Here is a 26,680-nt window from a genome sequence, read left to right as displayed (position 1 = left end):
TTTGGTGGAAACAGGAGAGTTGAGGTGCACATTTAATTCTGCCGTGATTTGGGGAGCCGTGGTTTTATGTTTTTTGGAAACAATCCGGGTTAGCACCTGAACATCCCTTTCAGACAGCTTCCTCTTGCATCCACAGTTAATCCTGTTGGATGCGGTTCGTCCTTCTTAGTGGTATGCTGACATTACCCTGGATACCGTGGCTCTTGATACATCACAAAGACTTGCTGTCTTGGTCACAGATGCGCCAGCAAGACGTGCACCAACAATTTGTCCTCTTTTGAACTCTGGTATGTCACCCATAATGTTGTGTGCAGTGCAATATTTTGAGCAAAACTGTGCTCTTACCCTGCTAATTGGACATTCACACTCTGCTCCTATTGGTTCAATGTGCAAATAATGAAGATTGGCCACCAGGCTGGTCCAATTTAGCCATGAAACCTCCCACACTAAAATGAGAGGCGTTTCAGTTTCATTGTCCAACCCCTGTACACACACACACACACACACACGAGTGAAGTTGATCAAGTAACTGAATTTCCTTAAACTTTTTTGCAGTCTTAACAAAAAGTAATCAAATTTCTATATATTGGATTCCAAATATCCAGAAATATAACAATATTAACAAATGGAAGCACCTTTGCCTTGCACAGAGAGGGTGCTGGGTTTGAATCCTGTCCTGGGGTCTTCACTGCGTCGTGTACGGGTTATAACTAGGGACTTCACATTCCACTCAAGAAACATGACTGTCAGGTCAGCTGATCTCTTTAAGATGCCCTCAAAGGGGAAGGTGTGCATGGCGGTTTGTCCTGTATGTCTCCGTGTCGCCCTGTAAAGGACTGGTGACCCGCCAGGCCTCTCGCCCAATGACCCCTGGACACAGGCACCAGCCCTGCACACATAGGCTATAGTAGACGGTGGATGAAATGGAAAAGATTGAAGATTTAGCTTCTGAGAATTGCTGAATTAATGTCGGGTTACAGACGGCATTCCTGACAACTGCTTCATTTCCGCTGTGTGAAGTCGGCCAAACTGTCACAGGTATTCCTGCTCCTAATGAAATGATCACATTTCACACTTCTTCTGGGTTTCTTGGTTTTGCCCTTAGAAACGGTACGTCTTGATGTCGACCCCCACGTTTTCTGTTGGAGGACAGTGTGGAGGACAGGCCGGCCAGCCCGTCGCTTTAAACGTGCGCGTTTGGAACCAAGATCGTCGCTTACTGGTGCCTTTGGGGTTCCCACTTTGCTGAAGCACCTGCTTTAATGGCTCTTCCTCATTAGGCGGCGGGAGCTCAAGTAGTCGGATGTGTTCAAACAGATTATCCCTGGTATAAGCCAGGCGCCACAGCAGGAGGACGCCCCATACCATGACGGCTGCGCCGCCATGCTTCAGTGTACCGGGGCTTGAAATCACTGTTCGGAGTCTAACAGGATTTTTCTCCATTCCTTTTTGCTGTTCTGTGCAATATTTGGAACAAGCCATTAAACTCAGAAACACAAAAAACAGAATTTATGTTTGCTGCCTTCCTCCTTAAATAAGGCCCATCTAAATAGCTGACCTCACTGACTGCGCTGTTATGTTGAAGAGGCTGTTGTGTCTGCTGGTTTCCTGTTACTCTACATGCACAGTTGGGTCCAAATAACAGCAGTCCCACATCACTAGCCAGATAAATCACTGTTTTTGTTCAAATTTCAACTTCTACACTACAAGTTAGTTTCCAGAAGGTTTAGTAAATATATAGAAACCCAACAGACCCAACATGCATGCTGGTGGGCTAAAAAACAAAATATTGCCTAGTTCAATTAGGGGGAGTGTTAAACAGGTGGTCCTTATTTAAGGATCAAGGCAATTGACATTGCATATGCTGGCTGTGCATTTGAGCGCGAAAGACACGGTTCAAAAAGAGCTTTCTTTGATTAAGAAATCGACGAAAGAGGAGGAAAACCTATGAAGAGGTGCAGAAAATGATAGGCTGTTCAGCTAAAATGATAAACGCTTTAAAATGGCAGCTAAAGCCAGAAAGGCGAGGAAGAAAAGCGACTATTCGAATGGATGGGAGGATAACAAACGGCTCAACCAATGATCAGCTCCAGGAGGCTCAAAGATCTAAGATTGCCTGTGAGCGCAATCAGACGACGTCTATGTGAAGCCAAGCCACCAGCAAGAAGCCCTCCTATTGTTAAATAAAAAAATAAAATAAATAAAAGTGCTGAAGCGGTTACAATTTGCCAAAGAACACACTGACTGGCCTAAAAAGACATGGCGTAATAATTTGCGGACTCATGAGAGTAGGATTGTTCTTTTTTGGGTCTAAGGGTCACAGTTTGTCAGACGTCCTGCAAACTCTGAATTAAAGCCACAGTACACGGTGAAGACGGTGCGAGCGTCTGGATATGGGGATGTTTCTCCTACTACGGTGTTGGCTTAGTTTATGAAATACCAGGGATCATGGATCGGGTTGAGTACATCAGAATACTGGAAGAAGTCGTGTTGTCGTATGCTGAAGAGGAAATGCTCTTCAATTGGGAGTTTAAACAAGAATGACCTGAAACACACCAGCAAGCGAGCAAAATCACGGTTGCAGACAAACAGAGTTCAAGTAACAGAGCGGTCAGCACAATCCCCGGACCTGTGGCCGGACGTAAAAAGGTGCTGTTCATGAGGCTAAACCAAGGAATGCAGAAGCATTGTGGAACAATTGTCCAGGGCTGCAACACCTGCTGAACGGTTCCAGAAGTGGGTCGACTCCATGTGCCACAGACGTGAAGCAGTTATCAGAAACCGTGGCTATGCAACTAAATATTAGTTTATGATTCTCAGGAAAGTTGAATCTTCATTTCAGTTTATACCGTCCATTTTTCAGTTTGTAAAGATGCCAACACTGCTATTTTTATGAACATTATATTTCTTGACTTTCTGTAAAATATCCAATTTGCCTTGCTTTGAAATAGAATGTCCACTGTTCCCGATGCATTTGTGTTAATCAAAATACAAATTACTTGAAGGAATTTGAGGTTTACTCACCTTTAAAAAAAAAAAAAAAACACTATTAATAGATGAGCATACCAGCACTAGCACCTCCTTTGCCAAGTAGAAATACTTCTACCAAAAACTTTCAATGATTTGGTGCAACCCCCCCTTTTTTTCTCTCATCAAAAGACCAACAGAGGAACTAACGGCGCAGACCGAGAACCATCAAGAAGTCAAATGTAGCACAGAAGAAATGTGTTGATTTTTATTCAAAAGTTACTGTCTCCAGACAAGTACAAATCAGAAAACAGAGTGACTGAAGGGGGGGGGGGGGTAGACAATAACTCAAGAGTGTAGGCAAGAGTGCAGGAGAATAAAACAGAAATGTTCAAAAGCAAGGAGAGAAATGATTTTTTTTTTTTATATATACACATGATCTAATAAGAATTTATACCGATGTAGTGGTAAGTAACAAACAATAAACAGTACTTTTTTTTTTTTCCTTAAAAGATTTTTTTTTTGTTTGTTTTTACTTACATAAAATAATTAGGCAGAACACATATAGGCTGTTTATCTACTTTATCACATTACATCTGACCACCTCATATTTCATGTTCTAAAGAGCCAATTATCCACCTCGGACATGGAAGATTACTGTGAGAGAGGGTGACCTCCACGAGCATGTTTTTTAAGGCTTAAGCATGGAATGACTACAAAAGAAAAGACCTCAGTAGACAAAAAAAAAAAAAAAAAAAAACATGTTCAGTAAAACTCGTGTGACAAACATCTTGTCAAAATCTAAGCTTTTTTGTCTAGCTGCCACAGCGCTGCTGAATAAACGTCGGAGTTTCAGTGACTACCTTATAGGTTGAAACGTTTGAAATCTAAAAGCAATCACTTATTTTAGGTTCTGTTTTTTTTTTTGTCTTTATATTCGTGACAGGACTTTTCAATGCTGAGAAAAAACCTTAAAGCTCAATTTCACAAGTTCTTTTTCATTAGTTATATCCAAACTAATTTACACGTAGGAAAAAAGGTAGAAATTCAAAAGACGGTATCAAGACGGAGAAGAAGAAGAAGAAGAAGGAAAAAAATAAAATAAAATAGGAACTTAAAAATACAAATTTAAAAATCTTCCTTGATGCATGGCTGCACATGCGCTCATTTTTTTCCCCTGTTTTTTTTTTTTTGTCGTTTTTGTTTTAGTTGTACGTTTCTCAAACTTTTCGGCCTTAAGATTGAAAAAGGGAAAGAAAGAAAAAAATTAACAAAAAGCACATATATAAAATCAGCACCGATTCATATATAACTTTTATTTAAAATGTGGAGAAACCCATTTTAACATTATGCTGTTGGAATTTAGGTAAGAAAAACAAAGCGGGAGGGAGGGAGTTCCTTTTGAGAGATCTTCCACGGCGACGCTACTTGAATAAACCTTAAATCTCAGATTTGTCGTCTCCTAAGGAGTGATCCAAACTTTGGGATTGATTACTGGGGACTCTTCACAGCATAAAAAAAAAAAAGGGATCTGGACTGATTCTAGGTAACATCTCAACATCTTAACCACCAGTGGTTATCAGGACCTCAACTCAGACCCAACAACAGGGAAGAAAAAAAAAAAATGAAGAGATAGAGGAAACTTATAAACAAAAAAACAAAATAACAGGAGGGGGAGCACAAAAAAGAAGGACCTCCATCCACTTGGCTAACACAGTACAAGCAAGCTACTACAGTCTGTTTATAAATTACTACTTCACACCTGGTAACTTACTACAATTGTAAAAAGGGTTAGACATAAAAAAAAAGAAAAAAAAAGGTTTCTTAAGTTAAAAACACACCAATTCATTCCCCATGTTGCTTTAAAAAAAAAAAAAAAGAAAAAAAAAAGAAAAAAAAAAGGAAGGAAGGAAGAAGAAGAAGAAAAGCTATCGTTTTTTTCTTCAGACGCGTCTTGCTTCTAGTACGTTTCGGAAGTGGCCTGTTTTTTTTTTTTTTGCGCTAGCTCGGAACAGGAAGAGCTCACCCAAGGTTAGAAAAGTAAAGTTTCTGAAACAGAGTCCTCTCTGAGCAAGCAACACTGAGTGTGGGTTGTCATTGGTCCACGTGGAGTACAAGCCAGAATGTGGGGTTTTATTTGTAGCTATTTTTTTTTTTTTTTTTTTTCAGTTTTATTTTTTGCTTTTTCTTACAGAAAACACTTCTGTTTTCGCATCTAATAATTCTCTTTAAATACAAAGCGCCTCTTCGGCCATCCCGGCGTCCCAATCCTCTGGAGTTTAGCTTAAAACATGGACACCCCGAGGACCTAGGAGAAACAGACACAAAACACACGGTTACTTCTTTTCCCGGAGTCCATCCGTGAAGTTTAGGACAACCGTCCGCGGTTTCTACGCACACAACGGACGCTGACGTTCCCAAAACGGCTCAAACGCAGTCGAAGGGGATGGAGAACGTCTTCGCAGCGTATTTCTCCATTAGATTCAGGTCTGGACTTTGACTGGGCCGTTCTAACAGAGCGAACTGACTTGACTTTTGGTTACGGTACAGAGGAGAGCAACGTCTCTACTTCCAGGACAACATTTAAGCATAATGGAAACTAAAGTATGAGGAAAAATGAACAAAAAATAAGCTATAAAAAAAAACAAAAATCAATTAAACTAAAATACCAAAAGTTTCCATCAACTCTGAACAGCTTCCAGTGTTTTCCCACAATGCAGCATTTAGCTTATGGACCAAAAACCTCCGTCTTGCTTTCGTCTGACCAGAGACCTTTGCTAAACTCTAAAGGATTTTTTTTTTTTTTACCTTTTTTGACCTAACAGACCTGTTAAGACATTTACAAGACATCTTGAAGAGCCTGTATCCTTTCCCTCCATTATGGATGAAATGCACTGAAGTTTGTGGCTGCAGATTGAAATAAGGGTGTGAATACTTCTGCGAGGCGCTACAGATGTCCGTCAGCTCATCATATTTGCCGGAACGTCCGTCGGAGAGCTTCTGGGGTTAAACTCTGGCTATTTTGTTTGAAAGGGTAAAAAATTTTATGTTTTAAAAAAAAGCGCTGACATCAGTGGAAAAAGGCCACGATGCCTTCACCATTGCAAAGTTTGTCACAGTTGCTGTTTGTTTCTTTCTCCTTTGTGTCCCTCTGAGCTGATTTCAATCAGTTTATGTTTTAAAAAAAAGAAGAAGAAAAAAAGCCACATCTGATGGAAAAAGTAACGGCAGTGGGAACACAGTGAACAGCGTGTAATGCATTCCAGTCGAAGCGAGTTTCTTTTGTCAAGAGCGTTTCAGAATCACGCTTTCTGCTTTGACTTTCATCTCTTTCGTGATCATTCGACGTCGCCCTGAAACATTCACACACCGCATTAAAAAGGTCCGCGTTTAGAGATCTTAGCTGTGTCACTTGGCGTAGCGAAAAGACTGGGATCGGTTTGCAGAGCAGGAAACGTAGCAGTGCAGGGGAAAGAAGAAGCAAAGGCTGGAGCGCGCTGAGTGTGTTTTAAATACAGAGATAAGGCTCCTTACCGATTCATCCATGATAGACGCAGGGTCAAAGTAGTCCGGCTTGAGCTCAGATCTCTCGCGGCGGTTCTTGGAGGGCGGCTGAAAGAGGAAACAGTTCCAGCTTAGAGAGGGAAACTTCTGCTGCTTCGGCTAAATCTGTCAAAACCTCTTTACTCAAAGAAAACAATGTTTCTGAATCGTTTTAGACCGTAGCTGGAGATTTTCCCTCCCAACATAAACATTTCTCCAGGGGGAAACGTGCTTTTAAAAAAGAAATAGACATGATTCTGTGGCGCTGCCGCCTGCAACGCTAAACATAAACCATTAGTGAGCTACAAAGTCAACAACTTCGGGTTTCTGTGGGAAACTGTTGCACTCTAAGCAACAATTGGCCTTACGGACAGTCAGACTGGGAAAAGAAATCAGCAGAGAAGCAGAATAAAGACTTTAAAGGGAAACATTGTTATTTAGATGACCGTTAAGCTACACTACACTGGAGAGTTTGTCAGCTCACACACAGCCGCCTGCAAGAAATGAAGCGCGCCGAGTGGCCGGGCCACTAGGTGGCAGTGACGTCAACAACTAAGAGCCAGATAAAAATGTTGAGGCGGTAAAAACTTGTCCAAACGTGACTGGAGTTTGAAGGCTTTTTGGCGGCCTTGGATGGTGTAGGTTTAAACAGTAGCTGAGGGAGAACAACCTTCTCCAACATCTCTCATCAAAGTCACCCAAATAAAAGTAGAAAAAAAATCTCTACTGAGGAAAATTCAGTAACGATTAAGCCACGAGACAAAAGGACGACAGCTTGGTGCTAAACGCCTCATCTTCCAGGAATCGTCTGAAATAATTGATCTGACCAAACTTAGGGACAAACTGGATGGGTCAAATAAAAGGTGAGTTTATTGCTTCAAAGACTGTGTGCACCCAGACGTAGAAGTAAAATACAGCGGTAACTTCAGTCTGATGTCAGTCAACATAAATGAACAGCGGAGAATTTGTTACTGGCTCAAACAGAAACACAGTTCCCTCATCAGCTGTGAGACCAGAACTGTGGCCGATTTGCGTTTAATGCGATGCTTCACCTTGCTGAAGTCAGCAGAAAACGCAGATTTCACTTAAAATAACTACAAGAAGACATAAAAACGGATCATATTTTATAGCCTTCCTGTCGCAGTTGCTGTTTAAACACAGTAGCAGCAGAGAGAGAGAGAGACAGAGAGAACATGCTGCTAAGGTAGCGTGAACGGCGAGGAGCCCTTACCAGATCAATGTCCATGGTGTCAAAGTCCATGCCTTCATTGAGGTCGTCCATCCGGCCCTCCGATGACATCATCACGTCCTCCACGATCGGCTCCTCGTCCTCCTCCATAAGCCCGGTGCCGCGACGACTGCGGGACAAAGCAGCACAGAGTGAGTGAAGGGACCGGGACCAGCGCCGCTCCGCCGGGTCTGGGTCTTACATGGCGTGCTGCAGATTGGTCCTGAGCTTGACGTAGTTCATGGCTCTTTCCTGCTGCTGGCGCGCCTCTTCCTGCTGTCTCTGAGCCAGCATCCACGTCACCTGGGAACTAGAAGCACAAGGGACCAATTCAGGACGTTTTGAACCGGCTAAACTAAAGACGTCAGACACGAGTCCGTTCGCCGTTGGGCCTGGTGCCGGGGAGTCGTAGAGAAATAAACTCATCAGACTCTCCCGGTGGAGCCGACACTTGGCAGGCTGTGGACTAACAAACATTTTGCTGACGCGTCCTGGCTCGGTCCAGTTGGAATCAGGTTCAGGGACGAGGGGAACCACTGAACCGATTACTGTGTTGGACCTGAGCCTGGACACAATAAGAAGAACCTGCGGTATTAGCAGCTTCATCATGGAGACGTTTTCTGGTTAACGTCTGAGGCCTTTCTGCAGGATGACGGTTGAAGAGGCTGTGAGCCGTCGCGCTACACGCCGTTAGCCACCGTCCACCGTGTCACGCCGTTAGAGCCACTGAGCTATATTATACACTGGAGTGGTGATTTTGCCGAAAAACTGAAGTCACTGGCCGCCATCTTGCTACTCCCTACTCTCCCAGAATCCCACAGGATTTGGTTGCAACAACAAGCAGTTTTCTGGCTGAGTGAAAACGTTTCACAGGTAATTCTACAGTCAGTGGATGTACTAACACTATCAACTACTAGGAAATGATGTGCTGAAATATTTTACATGTTATTCATATTAAATATATATATATATATATATATATATATATATATATATATATATATATAGGTATGTGTATTTGTATATATGTATATACATGTATACACATATGTAAATATATGTTTTTGTACATTGTTATTTATATATTTATAAATGTTAAACATATATATTTAAATGAATAAAATGCTAAATATTTCAGCACATGACTTTCTCAGTACTTGATATTTTTAGAACATAACATAAAACTATATGGCATTTGACATTTTAAAAAAGTTTTAAGCCCCCCCTAAACATGAGAAAATCCTCGTTATTCGATGCTGTAGCGCACATATTTTCTAGTTACTGGGGGGAAATAGGGAGTACCAATATGGCGGCTGGTGGCTTCAAAGCGACTCGTTCAAACAGACGGTGATTAGCACTCCAGTGTATAATAAAGCTCAGTGGTTAGAGCGCGATGAACGCAGTGACAACGGCTGCAGACGAGGGAAACCGTTGACCACGTTCCTGCAGTTTGTCTCCGATGTAAAACGAAGAGCAAAGATTTCCCTGCACTCAGAAAATGACCGTTGACTGCGTGTTGTGGGGAAATGCAACACGTTACATTACGAATTCAGACATTTTCCCTGTTTCCTTCCCTGAGGGAAAAAAAAAGCCCAACAGCCTGCAGCACATTAGCTGAACTGATGCGGCACAAAGATCTAATAGTGAATTGATCAATTTACCTGCTTAGAAACATTAGCAGCTGGGTGGAAGTGTGGATCAGGAGTCTACGGTTACACGGACTAATTCTTTTAACTTTATTAAAAAAGATCGCAGTGGCTCCGACAGCCCTGTTTAATCTCACCTACGGGATGTTTAGTTTACACTGAATATATAATTAGGGATGTGTTAGAGGTCCATCTGAGAGCGTTTGATGCTACGGGCTCCTCTGCCCACTACAGTCGGGACATTTTTCATTTTAACTTTTAGATATTTCCTAGATGCAGATTTGCCCTTTTTTTACTTTACATTTAAACGTTTTACTCAGGAAGTCATGGCGGACTTTTCTACGGGCTTTAAACGTGGGACCTGCTAACAGCGTGGAGGAAAGGTGAGCGGTAGGGAGGGAGGACGCATGGAAGGGAAGGAACGAAGAACGCGAGAAAGGATGGAAGGTAGGGGAGACAAGGAAAGGAGGAACGACTTAAGGACCCAAGGAAGGAAGGAAGAATAGACAGAAAGACACGTGGAAAGAAAGTTGGGGCATGAGGAAGCGAGGCCTGAAAGAAGGAAGCAAGGAGGGAAAGAAGGAGACAAGAGAGTGAGGAAGCAAGGAAGTGAGAAACAGGGTTCCTACAGCACAAGGCAAGTTAAATTGAAGACTTTTTAAGACTTTTTAATGCCACTTGAAATAAAAAGTTAAGACCAACTTCACGATAAACAAGATAAACCTGGATGCGACAACTTTACCCAAATGTTTATTTTAACATAAACCATTACTTTCTGGCTCAGTAGACATGTTAAAGATTTTGAAAAAACATTCCATATAGGAAGAAAGCTAAAACACACACAAATTACAGATATATTTTTAACAACTACTGAACTGAATTCACAAACTTTGTTTTGTTCCCTACTAAAATAAACTATAAATCAGTGTCAGACTCTTTTTCCCAGCTATGGTCCGGCTGCAGCAGTTTTTATTGGTTCCGCTATCGGGACGGAACCAATAATGGTTACATTGAGCCGATCGGTAAATTTAAAAAAAAACATAATTGTATCAATTATTTGACTGTTTGGTAAGGATTACAAAAATAAAATCCTATTTATGACCTGGTAACAATTTTAAGACCTAAGAAAGACTGATTTAAGACATTTTAATGCCAATTAAGGCCTTAGTTTTATATTACAGAATTCAATGCCTTTTAAGACTTTTTAAGGATCCGCAGGAACCCTGGAGAAAGCAGGGACATGGCAAACTGAAGGTCATGTAGAAAAAAAATGGACACGGAGGAGATAAGGAAGATATGATGAGGAAAAAAGGAAGGAAATCGCAAGAGAAAGAAAGACGTGACGAGGAATAAAGGAAGGACATTTGTCGATACTTTACAAAAGTCGATACTTTACAAACTGGTCTGTGCGCCAGAGAAACCGCGCCTCCTTACTTGTAATCCATGGGCGTCTGGTGGTGCTGAGGCGTCTGTGGGTGATGCTGTTGGTGCGGAAGCGGGTGGGGGGGCGGCTGCTGCTCGTGAGGAAGAGCGTAGACCCCCAGGTAGCTGTCGTCGCGTCCCCGCTTGGGGTCCCGCATGGCGGTGGAGGTGAGATGAGGGGAAGGCATCATGACGGGGGTCTGAATGCTGTGCTGCCAAACGTCGCCGCTGCTGCTCTCCTCTGGGGAAGGAAGAGAGACAGACGGGCGTAAAGAGAGGACAAACCTCCACGATCTCAACCCGCGCGTACACCAAAGAGGCCCGGCCCCCTACGCACCTTCCGGCAGCTTCCTCTTCACCGCCGACGTCCCGGCGGTGGCCGCGGGGGGCTTGGACTTCTTGGAGCGCACCGAGGAGCCTCGGCTGGAGTAGCCGCTCATCACCGACATGGTGTCGTCGTCGCCGCCCGCCTGCAGCGAGTTCCTGTAGGAGATGAGCGGCAGCCAGCAGTCCTCGCGCTGCAGGGCCATCTGGAAGGTCATGAAGCGCTCCAGGTACATGTGGCTGGTGAGAGCAGGGGAGAAGACACGTCGATCACACATAAAGCCAGGTGGCAGGCTGAAAAGGGGGGCGCCTGCCGAGAACACTTACACAGTCCTCTTGTCTTGTCTCATGAGCTTGGAGGAGAACTCGCTGAGGATGTCCAGGAAAGCCAGGTTTAGGGGAGGGCCTCCCTCGCCCTGAGGACTGGGCTCCTTAAACGCAAACTCAATGCCGTCCCTGCAGGACAAACACAGGAGGAGGGAGAGAACACGACACAGTCAGCAAATACTTAGTTTCTCACTCTTTAGGCAGCGTAGAAGGTCAGAAGAAGAAATTCAGCTGATGATCATAACTCAACACACAGCTAGATGAAAACTCCAATAAGTCTAGGGCTGAACAATTAATCGCATTTTCAATATAATCGCAATTTAAAAAAACAAATCACAGAGGTCTGCAATCTTTAGGCTATGTAACAATTAGTGAATTAGACACGTCCATTAGGTGTCGGTAAAATGTTTAAAGTGGGTTTGCCTCCACATGGAAGGGAAGACAGTTGTAGCAGTGAGATAATCTAATTGTATTACTAGTTTTAGAGTTTATATAATCATACATAGCATTAAGTACTGGTCAATCAGTTTAATACATAGACTTGCTTGTTGGTTGGACTTCATGTTTAACAAGGATTGATGTACAAATCAATTAAAAGCTGTTCTCTTGAACAATGTTCTGATTAATAGAAACATTAAAAGTTCTTGTTTTAAATAGTCCTTGTTTACAAACATCTTTATTTAGAAGCCATTTTTGTTGCTTGTGTTTAATGCAGAGAAAAGTCAAAATTGCAATTTTGGTTGAAATATATCGTATTTCTGCTCTGAGTTTAGATGCTGTGGGTCTTTTAGCAACTAATCTGCACAGCGAGGAAACAAATTGATTTGTTGTTTGTATATGTTTAAAAAGACATGATAAACTAGAAAAAAAAAAAAGAAAAAAAATTGCATTAAATCCCAATATTAAGAAAAAAAAAAAATCGCAATTAGATTATTTTCCAAAATCGTTCAGCCCTAAATAAGTCCGTCCGGAAACTGAGCTAAAAAGCGCGGAACGGGAACCGGCGAGCGCCGGACGAAGCCTTACTTGTGCAGCATGGCGATGGCGTCCCTGGTCTTGACCTGGTCGAGGCCGAAGGTCAGAGAAAAGCGGCGGGCCAGCTCTTTGATCCCGCAGAAGGCGGAGGAGGAGCGGTCGAACCCGTGACCCAGCTCCGACAGCATCTCGTTGAACAGCTGGCAGCGAAACAAGCAGAGGAACGGACGGGTTAGACGGTTGAGTGAGGGCGGAGAGCGGGCCGGGGAGGGGGGGGGGGGGGGGGGGCGGCGCCGTCACCCACCTGCTGCAGACTGAGGATCAGCGTCTTGGCACACTGGATCTTGTCGATCTGCCGGGTCTTGCTCATGGTCTCCTTGATGATGTCGCCGTAGTCGTTGTAATACTGTGAAGCGGCAGATTAGCGACTTAGGCTTTTCTTCTGCAGAACCTTGAGTTTATTTTTATTTTTTTTAAAAAGGAAGCAGAGCTCACCCTCATGTACTGCTTGAAGATGTCCGCTCCGGTCCTCATCTCCACCACGCAGTAGATGATGAGCTTACAGTAGGCCGCCAGGAGGTTTCTCCTCTTGTGCAGGGCTTCGATCTTCACCGCCTCGTCGTCCTGCTGGCCGTCTGAAAAACACGGGGAGGTGAGAACGGATCCGGGAGCGCCCCCTCCCCCCACCCTGGTCCAGAAACGCTCGTACCGGTGCTGTTGGTGTCGTCGTCCTGATCGATGAAGACGTGGTTCAGGATGAAGGACAGCAGCTCGGACTGTAAGGAGTCCTCCGGCGAATACACCAAAGGCTCCAAGTGTTCCCTGCCTCCCGACACCATCTGATGGCTGAAGATGAGCAGGAGGTCGCACAGGATGGTGAACGCCTGCGGAGGGGACGGGGGGGAAAAGAGAAGAGCGGCATTAAGCGTGAGGTTGGATCGCCTAGAGAGGGGGGATGAGGCGCTTGCATCCTGCGGGTCTGGGTCACCTGTTCCTTGACGGCCGTGTTGACGTTGGTGAGGTAGCGCTGGCACATCATGCAGAAAGCCCTCATCTGCTTCCTCAGGTTCACCATGTCGTCCTGCAGCCAGAACGGAGGCGTTTGTTAGAACGGGCGGCGGAAGCGGAAGAGGAAGCTAAAGCGCGGACGGAGGAAAGTGCTCACCTTTCTGGAGCTGCCCTCGGACAGCTTGGCCAGCTGCCACAGGATGACGTAGTGGGTGCACTGCAGCGAATGGATGACTATCTGCAGGCCGAAATAAGTCGCATTAGAGAGCATCAGTAATACAATATATAAAAAAAAGGCATTTTAGAATCTGGTGACAGTATTCATTCCTCTTGAAACTATTTTGTCTCCTAAACACAGACAGAAATGTACGTATTGGACCCAATTTGCTTTTATAAGAAAGATCAGTCTAACAATAAGTCCATTTCATTCTGCTTCCCTGAGTCAGATCCATCATACAGCTCTGGGTCGCTTTGGGGAATATCTCAGGTTTGGACTTTGACTAGGCCGCACAGACTGCTGCTTTGACAGAAACATCTCCCTGCTGCTCCTGACCAGCTTCCCTGTGTCTGCTGAAGGAAAACTTTCCTCACAAGCGTGATGGCGCCGCCGCCACAAGCAGTTTGGGCAAAAAAAGTTACTTTTTTGAGCACCCCCTCACACACATTTGCAGCCTCTCCTCCCTGGTGTGTGGCAAACTGCCAACAGGTCCCTTTCTGGCTTTACATTTAAAAAAAAAAAAAATGACCCAATAAGAGCCAGCCACTTTCAGATATTTTGGGGTTGCATTCGTATTGCTACATATTGACAGGACTTGAAGGACTGCATGGAGAAAGTCCTGAAAGTGAAACTTCCTCACTTTAAACACTTTAAACATGGGAAGAGGGATTGAAATAAGAATAAATATATATTTTCAGGATCATGTTGGTGGCTGGTAAGAAAGATATGACTAGGAATTGGCTGAAAACAGCGGCCCAAACAAGGGAAGATTGGGTTGAAGTAAAGCATAATATTTAGACGATGGAAAGGCTAACTCCTTCCTTTAGATTAGAATCGCGCAAGTTTAAGAACTATTGGAAAAACTGGGTGAAATTTCTATCACTAGTGAGATCAGACTTCATGTGACAAAATAAGGAGAACCTCTTAGTGCTACATATTTAAAGCATTCTTTTATCTTATTGTTTTTTTTTTCCCTTTTGGTGAAAAAAAACAATAGCGATAAAAAAAAAATATGAGTGTGTTTGTATGGGAGGAGACATTTGTAGATATATCCATGAATAAGTAAGAAGTGAAGAAAGGAATTGATTAGTATTTCTTTTTTTCTCACGAGGTTATACGAGTTAGCATAAAATGTTAAGTGTTGAACTGTTGAGTATAGTTGTAGTGAACTTAATTTGGCTAACTGACTACTTGAGAAATGGTTTTGATGAATGTATAAAATGCACTCAATAAAAAGTCAGTTTAAAAAAAACACAATAAATGGCATAAAGGTTTGTTTTTGCGACTTGACCCAATGGGGAAACGTTGTAGGGGTGTGAATAGTTTAGCGCGGCCCTGTCAGAGGGTTCAGACGGTCCGTTACCTGCTCTGGCATGTCTCCGTTCTCTATACCCGTGTTGAGTAGCTTGAAGTTGCTCGTAAAGAGGTCCCACCCCGACAGGTCGTGTGCACTGCAACAAAAGATGCGCGTTAAAGAGGTCCAGCAGCGGTACCGACGGCGCCTTTCGTTTGGTTCCGGGTGAAAACCCAAGTCAGACAGAGGCGGGTGGAGAAGCGGCGACAGGTTCATACGTACTTGTGAAACGCTGTGATCCTCTTCAGAGTCGACAGAACCTGATAAGCGTCGTCTTCATCGGCGTCTTCGCCCTGGAGGGATTGTTTAAAAAATAAAAAGTTAAAGTGAAGGCTTTAACGGACAAAAGGCTACAGCCCCATCTGAGGCTGTTTGGGTTTCTCAGCGAAGGGAAACTGGGATTAAATGAAGTGGAGGTCCTACCTCTTGTAGAAAGTCCTCCAGTAGCCGGCTGAACTTGTCCACCAGCTCATCCAGGAGCTGCGAGCGAGCGATATCCACCCTGTTGAAGATCGTGAACTCCTCGTTGCAGAGGGCGTGGTACGTCTTGGAGCAGGACTCCAAAACTTCAGTGTCTGTGTGCTTCTCCACTATCTCCTTGATCTGCCGCAGCAGGGCCTCCAGGTGCTGGAGCACACACACACACACACACACACACACACACATACACGGATCAATATCGCACGCCAACTACTGCGTTTGAGCAGGGAAGCTAAGCGAGTCTATAAGCGGCGGCAACGAGCCGTACGGCTGGCCCAGTTGGCCTCGGGGGCCGTGGTACGAAGGAGGAAATTTAACCTGTTTTCAGTTCCATCATTATTTATCCTAGAAAGCAAACCTGCCATGAGAAGGTTGTATTAAAAGGGAAGAGCAACAGATGTAAAACTGCCCTCCAAACGTTTTTCTTAAGAGTGATGAAAAGCCAGAGGAGCGTCCGCCGTCCAGACTAACGCTGCTAAATCTGACCTTTACAGCAAGAAGCAGCATCAGAACCCTACAGGCTCCTGAATCTGAAAACAAGTGTGACATCGTTCACAGAACACCCACTAAACTAAATAAGATGACGGGGCCACTTTGAAGCTAAAGCCTCTGCATTTATTATTTTGAAGCTCTTTAGAAAAAGAACTTTGGATATTAATGTAAGTACAAACAAAGCAAAACAGATGAATAAAAAAAAGATGTATATATAGTTTTGCATACGCTGCCACAAAAAATTATTGTTCAGTGAATTTAAATGACCAATAGATTGAATATATTTTAAAGTGATTGTAGAGTTGATGTAACATTAATAAACCTCTTAATTGACTGAATTCATTGACTTTACTCACAGGAAATGTCCTGTTTTCAGCCTATTGACATGAATAATCTTAATAAATTAGCTTTACAGTTCTTTCCATCACTAAGCAGTATCCTGATCCCGACCCATAAATCATCTCATCTGTTTAACACGATCGTAAACAGGACGACAGACGACAGCACAAAACCAGCGTCGTAATGCTTTGGGAGTTACGGTTCTGCTTGTCAGACGACTGAGTGAGGATCTTTAGTTTTAAAAGCCGCCCTGAGCGGTCCGGTCCTACCTTCTCCAGACGTCCTGTGGTGTAAATCTCCAGGTCGAAGTACTGAGGCAGCTGTAACAAGTTGGTCACCTTCTCGGCATCGACGGCGTACTGAAGGAGGGAAGGAATATTCCACGGATTCAGCATTCAACAATTAAACATTCATCGGAGGTGTTCATGGTAAAAACAGCGGTGGGCGCGGCGTTACCTTGGCCAGCAGAGGCGGCAAAGCCACAGCGAACAGCTCGGTTATCCGCGTTCGATCATCCAGCTGGGTCTTCTTCTCCTTCGCCGTCATCACCTTTTAAATTAAGGGAGACCAATTGGAAGGCTGTCCACTGCTTTGCTTTGATGCACCAACAAATACTCTGATTAAAAGCCTAATGAACTAAAAGCAGGAAATCTGTTTACGCTATAGAGGATTCCTTCTGATGGACAATTTTCAGACTTTCCCAGAGACCAATTAGCAGCAATCCAAGGGTGAACATTCTTTGTAGAAAAAATGTTCACTATGAATTTACTAAAGATATCTGTTCATCCTAACACCTACAAACAAGGTACTAAAGGAAGGAAGCAAGGAGAGAGGATAATATGAAACCAAGAACACAAAAAAGAAAGGAGGGAAGGAAACCAAGGAAGGAAGAAAGGAAACCAAGAACACAAAAGGAAAGGAAAGGAGGGAAGGAGGGAAGGAGGGAAGGAAGGAAGGAAGGAAGGAAGGAAGGAAGGAAGGAAGGAGAGAGGATGATATGAAACCAAGAACACAAAAGGAAAGGAAGGAGGGAAGGAAGGAAGGAGGAAGGAAGGAAGGAAGGAAGGAAGGAAGGAAGGAAGGAAGGAAGGAAGGAAGGAAGGAGAGAGGATAATATGAAACTAAGAACACAAAAGGAAAGGAAGGAAGGAAGGAAGGAAGGAAGGAAGGGAAAGATAGAGGAGGAAGGAAGGAAGGAAGGAAGGAAGGAAGGGAAGGAAGGAAGGAAGGAAGGAAGGAAGGAAGGAAGGAAGGAAGGAAGGAAGGAAGGAAGGAAGGAAGGAAGGAAGGAAGGAAGGAAGGTTTAGGCATTCGTCCTGCTTTTTCCCCCAAATGCTTACTGAGATCTGAAAAAGGTGAACAAAAATCCTTCCCATCGCAAGAATAAGAGGAACCCTGAACCCACAAAAAGGAAAGGAGGGAAGGAAACCAAGGAAGGAAGGAAGGAAGGAAACCAAGAACACAAAAGGAAAGGAAACAAACATCGGAAAGGAAGCAAGGAAGGTTTAGGCATTGGAAAGTAAAATTCAGTGGGGAAAATATCCTTCTACATGTCCTGTTTTTCCCCCAAATGCTTACTGAGATCTGAAAAAGGTGAACAGAAATCCTTCCCATCCCCAGAATAAGAGGAACCCTGAAAGGAGCTGGGGGCCTGGTGGTGCTGGGAATCCCAGGAAGGGAGCGTTTCAAACCAGAATCCTCCTTACCCTCTTGCCTGTTCCTCTTCCGACCGGTGGATGGCATTCAGCAGCCTGACGCACAGTGCACAGCATGATTTCGATCAGAGCCGTCTCTTGTCTGTCTGTAAGAGCTGCACACACCAACGCACCGCGTCATTTAGTCTCCGTTCGCGCTAGAAACGCGTTCTGAAGAGGAGCCGTGGAAGGAAAGGCGACGTACCTTCCTCTCCTGGCATGGGGTCGTCCAGCAGTAAGCTGATCATACACTCCCAGTCCTTCAGTAGCTCTGCACCACATTCCCAGAGGGAGTCCACCAGGTACGCCGCGTGCTCATGGAGCTACAAACAAGCACGGACGCACAATGAAACCCCAAATAAACAGAACCCGACACGGCGGCGGGCCGACGAGACGCGCGCTGCTTCCGGAGGACCCACCTCGCTCTCGAGGAAGAAAAAGACGGTGGTCTTGATGAGGTTGGCGTTGGGACTTTGCCTGCCTCTTCTTTTGGGGGCGCCCTCCTCCTCTGGTTCCCGCTGGCTGAACAACCTGCGGGGGACACCAGCCGTTAACGGCTGCAACATCAAACCCCGCAGTGGAAGGTATAAATGCGGAATAAACCGCCACGTACTTCTTGTAGAGGAACTCCCCGGCTGCGATGGCGACCGGCCTGTGTGCCGAGTAGACCAGGTGATAGACGCTCTCGCAGTCCTCCGGCGTCAGCACCTCGTCTGTGCTACTGCAGAGACAAACACGAAACGGCTTCACTCAGCACTTCCTGCTCAGGCAGGAGAAAATGACGCAGACGGCATTTTTCCACAAATGGGGTCTGAGAGCACAAGTTTTTACATTTTTACCCACAATTCTAACTCCTTTTACTGAGATGCTAGCATCACTCGGGTTTTTCCCCCCCAGGTGTACAGAGTATGGGGGTGGACGATATAGAAAAAAGCATATAGATAAAAAAAGAAATCATATTGACCTATTCAAAACATATAATTTAAGCGAGGCTCTGGCCAAGTGTTAATTCTTAGCAGAAGCAAAAGTTTCTCTGAACGGTACAGCAGACGTTTACTTCCTCTCATAACGTACATAAATTAAATTATAATAATACATTTAATTTATACTGCACTTTCTATCAAAAGATCTCCAAGTGCTACAGGGAAAAAATAAATACATAAAAAATAATAAAATTACTTTTATGCAGTTGCTTAACGACATACTTTTAGATACAAAAACTAAAGGGAATGGATGGATGAACAGAGCTCTGACTAAGTTTGGCAATTGTACTAAAGAGAAATCTAGGATTATTTTTATTCTCCATTACCGCATTTTTCATACTGCGGGATCAATTCAAACTAAACTCTTTATTCAACCAACTTTTTACCAAAACTGCAAGTTTTTAAAAAACTAAAAAGAACCCAATGCTCTCTGAACTCTTTGAAGGGGGCGGAGCTTGGCAACGGAGAGTTCCTGGGTCTGTTTGTGATTGGTTGGGAAGATTTAGTCACTATAATATATCAAACATGGCTAGAATGCAAAAGGAAGGAAACCTGTTATTCTATTTAACTTTTTACTGACCCCCCCTCCCATCAACAATGTACGTCTATCGATCGATATATATTGTTATTGAATTATCGTCCAGCCCTAACAGAGTATAGCAATGTTGCCCCTCCCCAACCTGTTGAGCCGCGTTGGCGATTACTTCTACCATTTTTTACAAGACAGACAAAAATCAGCCGCTAGAAAATGGAGAAAAACACGAGACGCTCGGCCGTCCCTCTCAGTGCAGCAACAAAACTAAAGCAGAGAAGCAACGAGCAGCACGCCTCGCTACCCGAGCAGGTTAAGGTTTCACCCATCAACGGGCCAGAAGTCAAAATCAGTCAAAAACCGGCCGTGGTCGGCTTTGATCGACAGCTTAAACACTGAAAAATTTAATTAATTCCCTCCCCCTTTTCACTAAAAGCATCAGAACAAAGCAGCCCCATCATTTTCAGCATACAAACAAGCCAACAGCATGTGCTTTGATGCACTTTTCTCAGCCTAATAAAAAAATAAACAGATGAAAGTTAGGACCTCTGATGCATAAAGAGAAAAAAAAAATCTCATAATTCCATAATTTCTGCCATTTTGTCTCCCTTGATGTGTTTTAGTCCTTAGAATAATAAAAGGGGAATCGGTCAATATGATAAACTGAACAGTGTCTACAAAACGACACTAAAGGAACACATTCTCTGCATAATCATGTTAAGACTCAACTTAGTGACTAGTTTTTTATTGACCAAGTCTTCAAAATCCAAATAACTAAATGTTACCAATACAAAACAAATGTTTTTCTACGTGCAACAAGAAGCTTGTTGCTTACGCATTACAGACGGCCACTTACTTTAAGACTAGAGTGAGCAGTTTAATTGCTTGCACTGCGACGTCGTACTCCTTGTCCAGAGTCATGGAGACGATTCGGTCCTGGGGAAAGGGGGACAGAACAAGCATCAGGAAAAGAGTCGTGATAAAAGCCGAGCGTGGAAACCGAATGCGTTCTGCTGCGAGAGCGCAAACGACTCGACTTCAGGGACGACTAGAGAGATGACTGCTGTGCCCAGGCTGTCCAGCAGGTGGTGCTGACCTTAAAGCGACTGGTGAAGAGCTCCAGCCTGGCGTTGAGCTCCCTGTTGTGGTAGAGGCCCTGCAGAGCCGTCAGACACTTCAGGCGTACCTCTCCTTGCTGGAATCCGGTCAGAGACGGCATGGGATGTTTATCACAGTTTGCAACGCGCGCCGTAAAATATATACAAGTAAAAATAAATATTTTACCTACAGCCTAAAGTCTAGCAATGCCAGCTGTCAGAGAGTTCTGCCTAACACTAACACACAGTTCGCTAGGATGCCTCTGAAGAGCGCAGGGAGGATGGAAGGACAACGGTACCTTGTCGTGCATCGTCCATCCCACGTACTTCAGATAGCTGTCGTTGAGGAAGGCATCGCTGTACAGCTTCATCCACACGCCGATCTCCTCTATGCAGATGGCCCGGATTTCTGCTATCGAGTCTCTGTGGACACAGAAATGCAAAGTCTGGATTTTGCCTCCCTTTTTTTCTTTTACCTGCGACAAAGTTTCCTGCAAAGTCGTACCGATATCGATGAACAAACACTCCCTTGAAAATCGCGTTCATCATGTTCTCGATCTCGTCCTGATTTTCTTGGAGCTGGAAGGAAGCACAGAGTGAAGACGTGTCAGTAACAGGTCATATTAGGGCTGGACCATATAGGGGGAAAAAAAGCACATTGATAAAATAGAAATCGTATTGATCGATATAATTATCTACAAATTCTAAACATATATTTTCAGTGTAGCCCAGGCCATTTTATGCCGTTACTTAGCGACCTATATCAAGATGAAGAACACAAAAACACTGAATTCAAACTCAACACTTTATTCAAGCAACTTTTTACCAACACTGCAAGTTTTTAAAAATAAAAACAAACAAACGCGTGCTCTCTGAGCTCTTTGTGTTTGTGATCGGTTGGGAGGATTTAAATGACAATATTTAAAATAATATTAACCTACATAGCTAGAATAAAAAAGGAAGGAAAACTGTTATTCTATTGAACTTTTTATTGAACCTTTTTCCCCTATCATCAATATACGTCTATGGATCGATATATATTGTTATTGAATTATTGGGTCAAATGTGCTGCCCAGACGATCAGACAGGCCAAACCACGGCGCAGCAGACTGAACCAACAGCAGGACGCCTGCTTGCACCTACACTTGTCTGCACTGCAAAAACAGAACTAAAATAAGTGCAATTTTCGTGAAATTAGTCTATTTATCCTTGATTTGAGCCAGCAAATAAGATTATCTGCCAATGGAATAACTTTGAGAACATTTTACTTGTTTTTAGACCCGTTTTTGCAGTAATAAAAACTTTCAACGGCCACTGACGGGCTTTTAAAAAAGGTTGCCCTTTCCTTCAAATCAGAGCCCGACTCAACGGGCTCCATAAACCGAAGGGAGGCTGCACGTTCTGAACAGACTTCAGCACCGCCTCTTAGCTGGTCCTGAGGAGCTGACAGTAACTTTTCTATTAAAACTGCCGCATAAAGTTTGCAGTTGTTTCAATGTCATCAGGTACGGAGTTATACCCGGGTCAGAACATGACAGAGATGTGCTTTAAAACCGTTCTTCAGTGGCAAAGACGTCTCCAAAATCAGACAGTCAGAACATAAGAGCCTCCGGTCGGGTCGTCTTTAGTGGTAAAACCCCTATTAACGCTTTAAACTACATATAGAAAAGGACAAACAGCTTCAGGTTTTTACTGTTACTCTTTAGAAACATCGAACACATTTGGAAGAATCTTAACGAATGGTAAAAAGCTAAACATCGTGGCCCAAAGGCTGATCTGTAGCAAAAGGCAAAAATTTGATAACCGTTCGCATTAGTATCAACATGGTTCTAGGAGTAAAAAGTACAAAACGACCGCTCTTAACTATCATTCGCCCACACACTCACTCTCAAATTACTCCAGCTCCACATTAAGGCTGCTACGACTACTCAACATGAATGATTTCAACTACAATTAAAAAAAAATATCAGCGTTGAATCATTTTAAAAAACTATACCAATATTTATTATCCTTTCTAACAGCAATGCTCTTTTTGGAGACAGCGTGGTCCAGACGCAGACAGAAGAACTATATATAAGGCGTTGCTACAGAAAGCAGGCATTTTTTAAGTGAACAGCTGTTTTCTTTTTTGAACTAACTGGAAAAATATCTCCGACCGCTCGGTGGAGCACTGCTCCACGTGTTGTGGTGGGGGGTGCCTGGTACAGCGTCTTACACAAAGTGATCAACCAGGCAAGGCGACAATGGACTACGGTTGTCGTGACGGCAACATCTCACAGTCGATATTGAAAAGAAAAATGCCCGATATTTAAGATACCTCGCATGCTGAGGGATTGCTGCAAAGCCACAGACAATGCAGACGACTGTCCGCTGTGGCTCTACGCTCCTTCAGGAGGAATGAAAGCTGCTTGTCACGACTCGATGCGATCTGCTGGGTTTCCTTAGAGAGGAAACTTTCTGACCAACCTGGAGGATCTGATTAAATTGACTTGGTAGCGGCTTGAGATAAATAAAATGTATTTGAAAACCACGGCAACAGCTGTTTAAGGCAGAGGGTCTTTCTAAACAAGATGGACAAAATTACCAATTACGAAACCACAATAGTTTAAACTTCTTATTTAGGGCAAAATCTAAAAGTTGGGGGAAATTCAGCCCTCGTTTGGAGAAATCAAAATTTATAATAAAACTTCAAAGTGTAACCTCCCTGTAGCCCAGATAACAAAATATATTATCCTCTATGGAAGTACGCTCTTCTGATCCAGTCAGGAAAGTTGACATGAAATGTGCTGTGAATTGATGCTATATAAATAAAATTGAAAGTATTTTATTTAATTATAATTGCTATTCTTTAATGTAGCACTGTGTGCTTCCATCTGCCAGGTAATTCGCTGATGACAGTTAAATGTTCCTACTGAGGACAAAGAATCTTTTCTAAACAAAATGATGTTTCCAAACAAACATGGACCTTGTCCGCACGAAACCTGTGTAAACAAGTACGTGGCTCCGTGCTAAAGTACTCCACAGCGGCGCCGCAGCTGCTCTACAACTTAACGCTGCTTTGCTATTTTGCAGCCTACTAAGCTGTAGGGCCGAGGAACGTTTTCCTGAGTTTCTTCGTACTGCAGTAGAACGGAGCGTTGCGTGGTGCAGAACTAGGAAGCGACTCTCGACGGGGGAGCTCAGACGGACAGAACCCCGGCATCGGGCTGTCCGTGTAGCTAACAGCTAAACGGCTAACGCTAGCATGTGTTTGCCGACGGGTTTACCACTTCACTGTTTCGGTTACTGGAGCTTTTACTTTCAAACGTCAGTGTTGGAGCGTCAGCGCAGCTAGCATGAGGCATCTTGGAGCACACCAGACTAGATTGAGCCCGACAGAATTTCGGACAAGGAAAGCAAAGCACTTCTGGACACGCAGTCACGATGCCATGTAAATATTACGTCAGAACCAGCGACAAGAGGTCGCAAAATATTTCACTACATAATCTACGCTTTATGCCTCCGCTGGGGACGGACAACGGAGCGGACAACAAACGTAGTGAGAGAAAATGACGTATAAAGGGGGCGGCATAGGTTTCGATTTTCTGGTCATGTCAATGGGTCAGTTTGCATCGATTTTGAAGCACATGAATATCTTTCAACAATTAATTTTTCTAGTATAAATTATATAGAAATAGCAACATTTTGACGCTCCTACAAACGCCAAACCCCTTCTTTTAGTAAACAACCAACAAGAGCACATTAAAAACACAAAAAACAAAACTGCCAGATACTAATTATTAGTTGACGTAGGACTGTTGAGCTGAAACAGAGGACTAATCAACTGACTGCACCTTTATCACCACTGTGAGCTGTACATTTTACAGCATGAACTTGCATTTTAAACAACCATGCATTGTTTTGAGTGTTCGGTGGAACGTAAAATGTGACCGTGCTCACCTCTTTGCGCTTTTGGAGGAGAAGCTCCAGCCTGTCGTTCGCTCTTTTAGCAACTACTTTATTCCTCTCTGCTTCATACTGGCGCTGGGTGTTGTCCATATTAATGCTCAGGTTTAGAGCTACATTCACCAGGGCTGTCATCAGCTTCATGGCTGTTAGGGGAAGAAATGTGAAAAGAGACAAGATTAGCCCTATTAAACAAGTTCATTCATTTTCATTTCCTCAGTATCACAGAAATATCCCAGCGTAAGGCAGCAATGTTATTTCTCCCCCTTCACAAATTGATGCTCATGTTGATGGTGTTACTTCTTCATTACGTTTTGCATTCAACAATGTAGCCCCCTAGAAAAAGAAGGTAATTATTCATAGGATGCTAACTCCCTGGTTTAATCTAGAGCTTTGTTCTTTGAAGCACAACGACAGGATACTGGAGAGAAAACTGTGCTCTACACAGCTAGAGGAATCGTACCTAATCTGGAAAAACAGCCTACTGTTGTATAAAAAGAGCCCTTTCACAGAGTTGGAGCAGCATATTTTCATCATTACAGTATTTTTTCAGACTATAAGTAACACTTAAAATACTTACATTTTCTCAAAAACTGATGGCGTGCCTTATAATTCAGGGCGCCTTATATACGATTACTGTTGTGCTTAATGATTGTGCTTATATGGTGCAATGCGCTCAAAAATCTGTTAAAATGTGACTTTGGTTAGCAACGAAGTTGTTCCGCTCAATGGATATTCGGAGCATTAAGGTACACTGTGTCGCCACTTGATTGGACCCCTGAGCTGACTACAAGACTGCCTGACTGTAATGTTGAAACTAGAAGTGCATTCATGTAAGGAAGGCCGCGCCCAGAGTACATGCTAGCAATAAAAGACCAAGTAAGTTAATTCAATATAAAAGTTACGTCTATTATGCTAGAAACAGCGCAGTGTAGTCCAACTACTCTCTTCTCCTGATAGAGACAGATAGCTCTCCCTTTCAGGAGAGAGCTGTGCACGTCCACAAAATGCAGTTCAAAGTCTTCAGCTGATCCAAAATGCTGCAGCAAGACTTCTGATGAACATCAACAAGAGGGATCATATTTCTTCAATTTTAGCTTCCCTTCATTGGCTTCCTGTTAAATCAAGAACAAAATTTAAAATTCTCCTCACGTAATCAAGCTCCATCATATATCAGACCTCTGATTACCCCGTATGTTCCTAACAGAGCACTTCACTCTCAGATTTTTCTCACTCTGCCGAGTTCTCCTATTGTTCTCCAATTTGCATTGTTAGCCATTATTTAAATTTTAACTTTATGTTCTTGATATGTTTTTCTCTTCATAGTAGGTACACCTGGTCTGGCGTTCTATTAGCTATGACACCATCCAGGGGAGGCAGATCATCCACTATTACCATATTAACATAGAAAGGATTCCTGAGTCAATGTGTGCTTCTATGCTCTTTTGTCTTCTCTAACATCCAGTCGGTAGAGACAGATGACCGTTCACACTGAGCCTGGTTCTGCTGGAGGTTTTTTCCTCGCTGTTAAGGGAAAGTTTTCCTCTCCACTGTCGCTTCATGCATGCTCAGTATGATGGATTGCTGCAAAGCCATCCACAATGCAGACGACTCTCCCTGTGGCTCTACCATGAGGAGTGAAAGCTTCTCGTCAAGAATCGGTGCGATCTGCTGGGTTTCCTTAAATGGGAAACCTTTTGACCGCACTGGTTGATTTGTGCCTTGAGATGACATATGTTGAAAACTGGCGCTATATAAATAAAATTTAACTGGATTGAATCATAAAGCCTACATTTTTATAACTCACAAAGCAAAGTGTGACTAGATTTCCAAACACAGAAACCTTCTCTGTACAACCGAAATGTGCAATGTGTTAATCACGGTAACAGCAACTAATAAATGCCCCAAGAATTGGACAATTTTCCACTTAATAGGCCCTGGTCAGTACAATACCTCCTTTTCCCCCCCAATCAATGACTGAAACATTCTAAGCTCTGCTGGGTTGTGCTGACAACACTCTTCAGTGTGGAAGTTGCTACTGAATTGATTGAACACGAGGCATGGGGATGAGGTAATAAAGAGATTCAAATCACACGTGTTAAAGCAG

At 43.5% G+C, this 26,680-nt stretch overlaps 1 protein-coding gene across 2 annotated transcripts in view; it reads right to left on the bottom strand.

The window, feature by feature from the left end:
* Window positions 1-3,216: 3,216 nt before the first annotated feature.
* The window catches only part of stag2b (stromal antigen 2b), a 28,394-nt gene continuing 4,930 nt past the window's right edge, over window positions 3,217-26,680 (bottom strand). For both annotated transcript variants that reach the window (XM_012869893.3, XM_036126905.1), the window contains exons 8-34: window positions 24,568-24,719; window positions 21,134-21,207; window positions 20,928-21,051; window positions 20,628-20,726; window positions 20,388-20,467; window positions 18,630-18,737; window positions 18,436-18,547; window positions 18,222-18,339; window positions 18,029-18,132; window positions 16,779-16,871; window positions 16,592-16,681; window positions 15,435-15,638; window positions 15,234-15,304; window positions 15,021-15,108; window positions 13,598-13,678; window positions 13,421-13,513; window positions 13,142-13,316; window positions 12,928-13,067; window positions 12,737-12,838; window positions 12,484-12,632; window positions 11,458-11,586; window positions 11,144-11,370; window positions 10,819-11,047; window positions 7,941-8,048; window positions 7,742-7,868; window positions 6,502-6,579; window positions 3,217-5,275 (exon numbers count right to left, since the gene is read on the bottom strand). In XM_012869893.3, coding sequence (XP_012725347.2) covers window positions 5,252-5,275; window positions 6,502-6,579; window positions 7,742-7,868; window positions 7,941-8,048; window positions 10,819-11,047; window positions 11,144-11,370; window positions 11,458-11,586; window positions 12,484-12,632; window positions 12,737-12,838; window positions 12,928-13,067; window positions 13,142-13,316; window positions 13,421-13,513; window positions 13,598-13,678; window positions 15,021-15,108; window positions 15,234-15,304; window positions 15,435-15,638; window positions 16,592-16,681; window positions 16,779-16,871; window positions 18,029-18,132; window positions 18,222-18,339; window positions 18,436-18,547; window positions 18,630-18,737; window positions 20,388-20,467; window positions 20,628-20,726; window positions 20,928-21,051; window positions 21,134-21,207; window positions 24,568-24,719 — 3,179 coding nt within the window. In that variant the 3' untranslated portion in view covers window positions 3,217-5,251. The remainder of the gene's footprint in view (window positions 5,276-6,501; window positions 6,580-7,741; window positions 7,869-7,940; window positions 8,049-10,818; window positions 11,048-11,143; window positions 11,371-11,457; window positions 11,587-12,483; window positions 12,633-12,736; window positions 12,839-12,927; window positions 13,068-13,141; window positions 13,317-13,420; window positions 13,514-13,597; window positions 13,679-15,020; window positions 15,109-15,233; window positions 15,305-15,434; window positions 15,639-16,591; window positions 16,682-16,778; window positions 16,872-18,028; window positions 18,133-18,221; window positions 18,340-18,435; window positions 18,548-18,629; window positions 18,738-20,387; window positions 20,468-20,627; window positions 20,727-20,927; window positions 21,052-21,133; window positions 21,208-24,567; window positions 24,720-26,680) is intronic.

Source organism: Fundulus heteroclitus, chromosome 23, assembly GCF_011125445.2.
Source record: "Fundulus heteroclitus isolate FHET01 chromosome 23, MU-UCD_Fhet_4.1, whole genome shotgun sequence".
Classification (NCBI taxonomy): Eukaryota; Metazoa; Chordata; class Actinopteri; order Cyprinodontiformes; family Fundulidae; genus Fundulus; species Fundulus heteroclitus.
The sequence above is the reverse complement of the archived record's forward strand: the minus strand, read 5'-3'. Positions and strand labels throughout refer to the sequence as shown.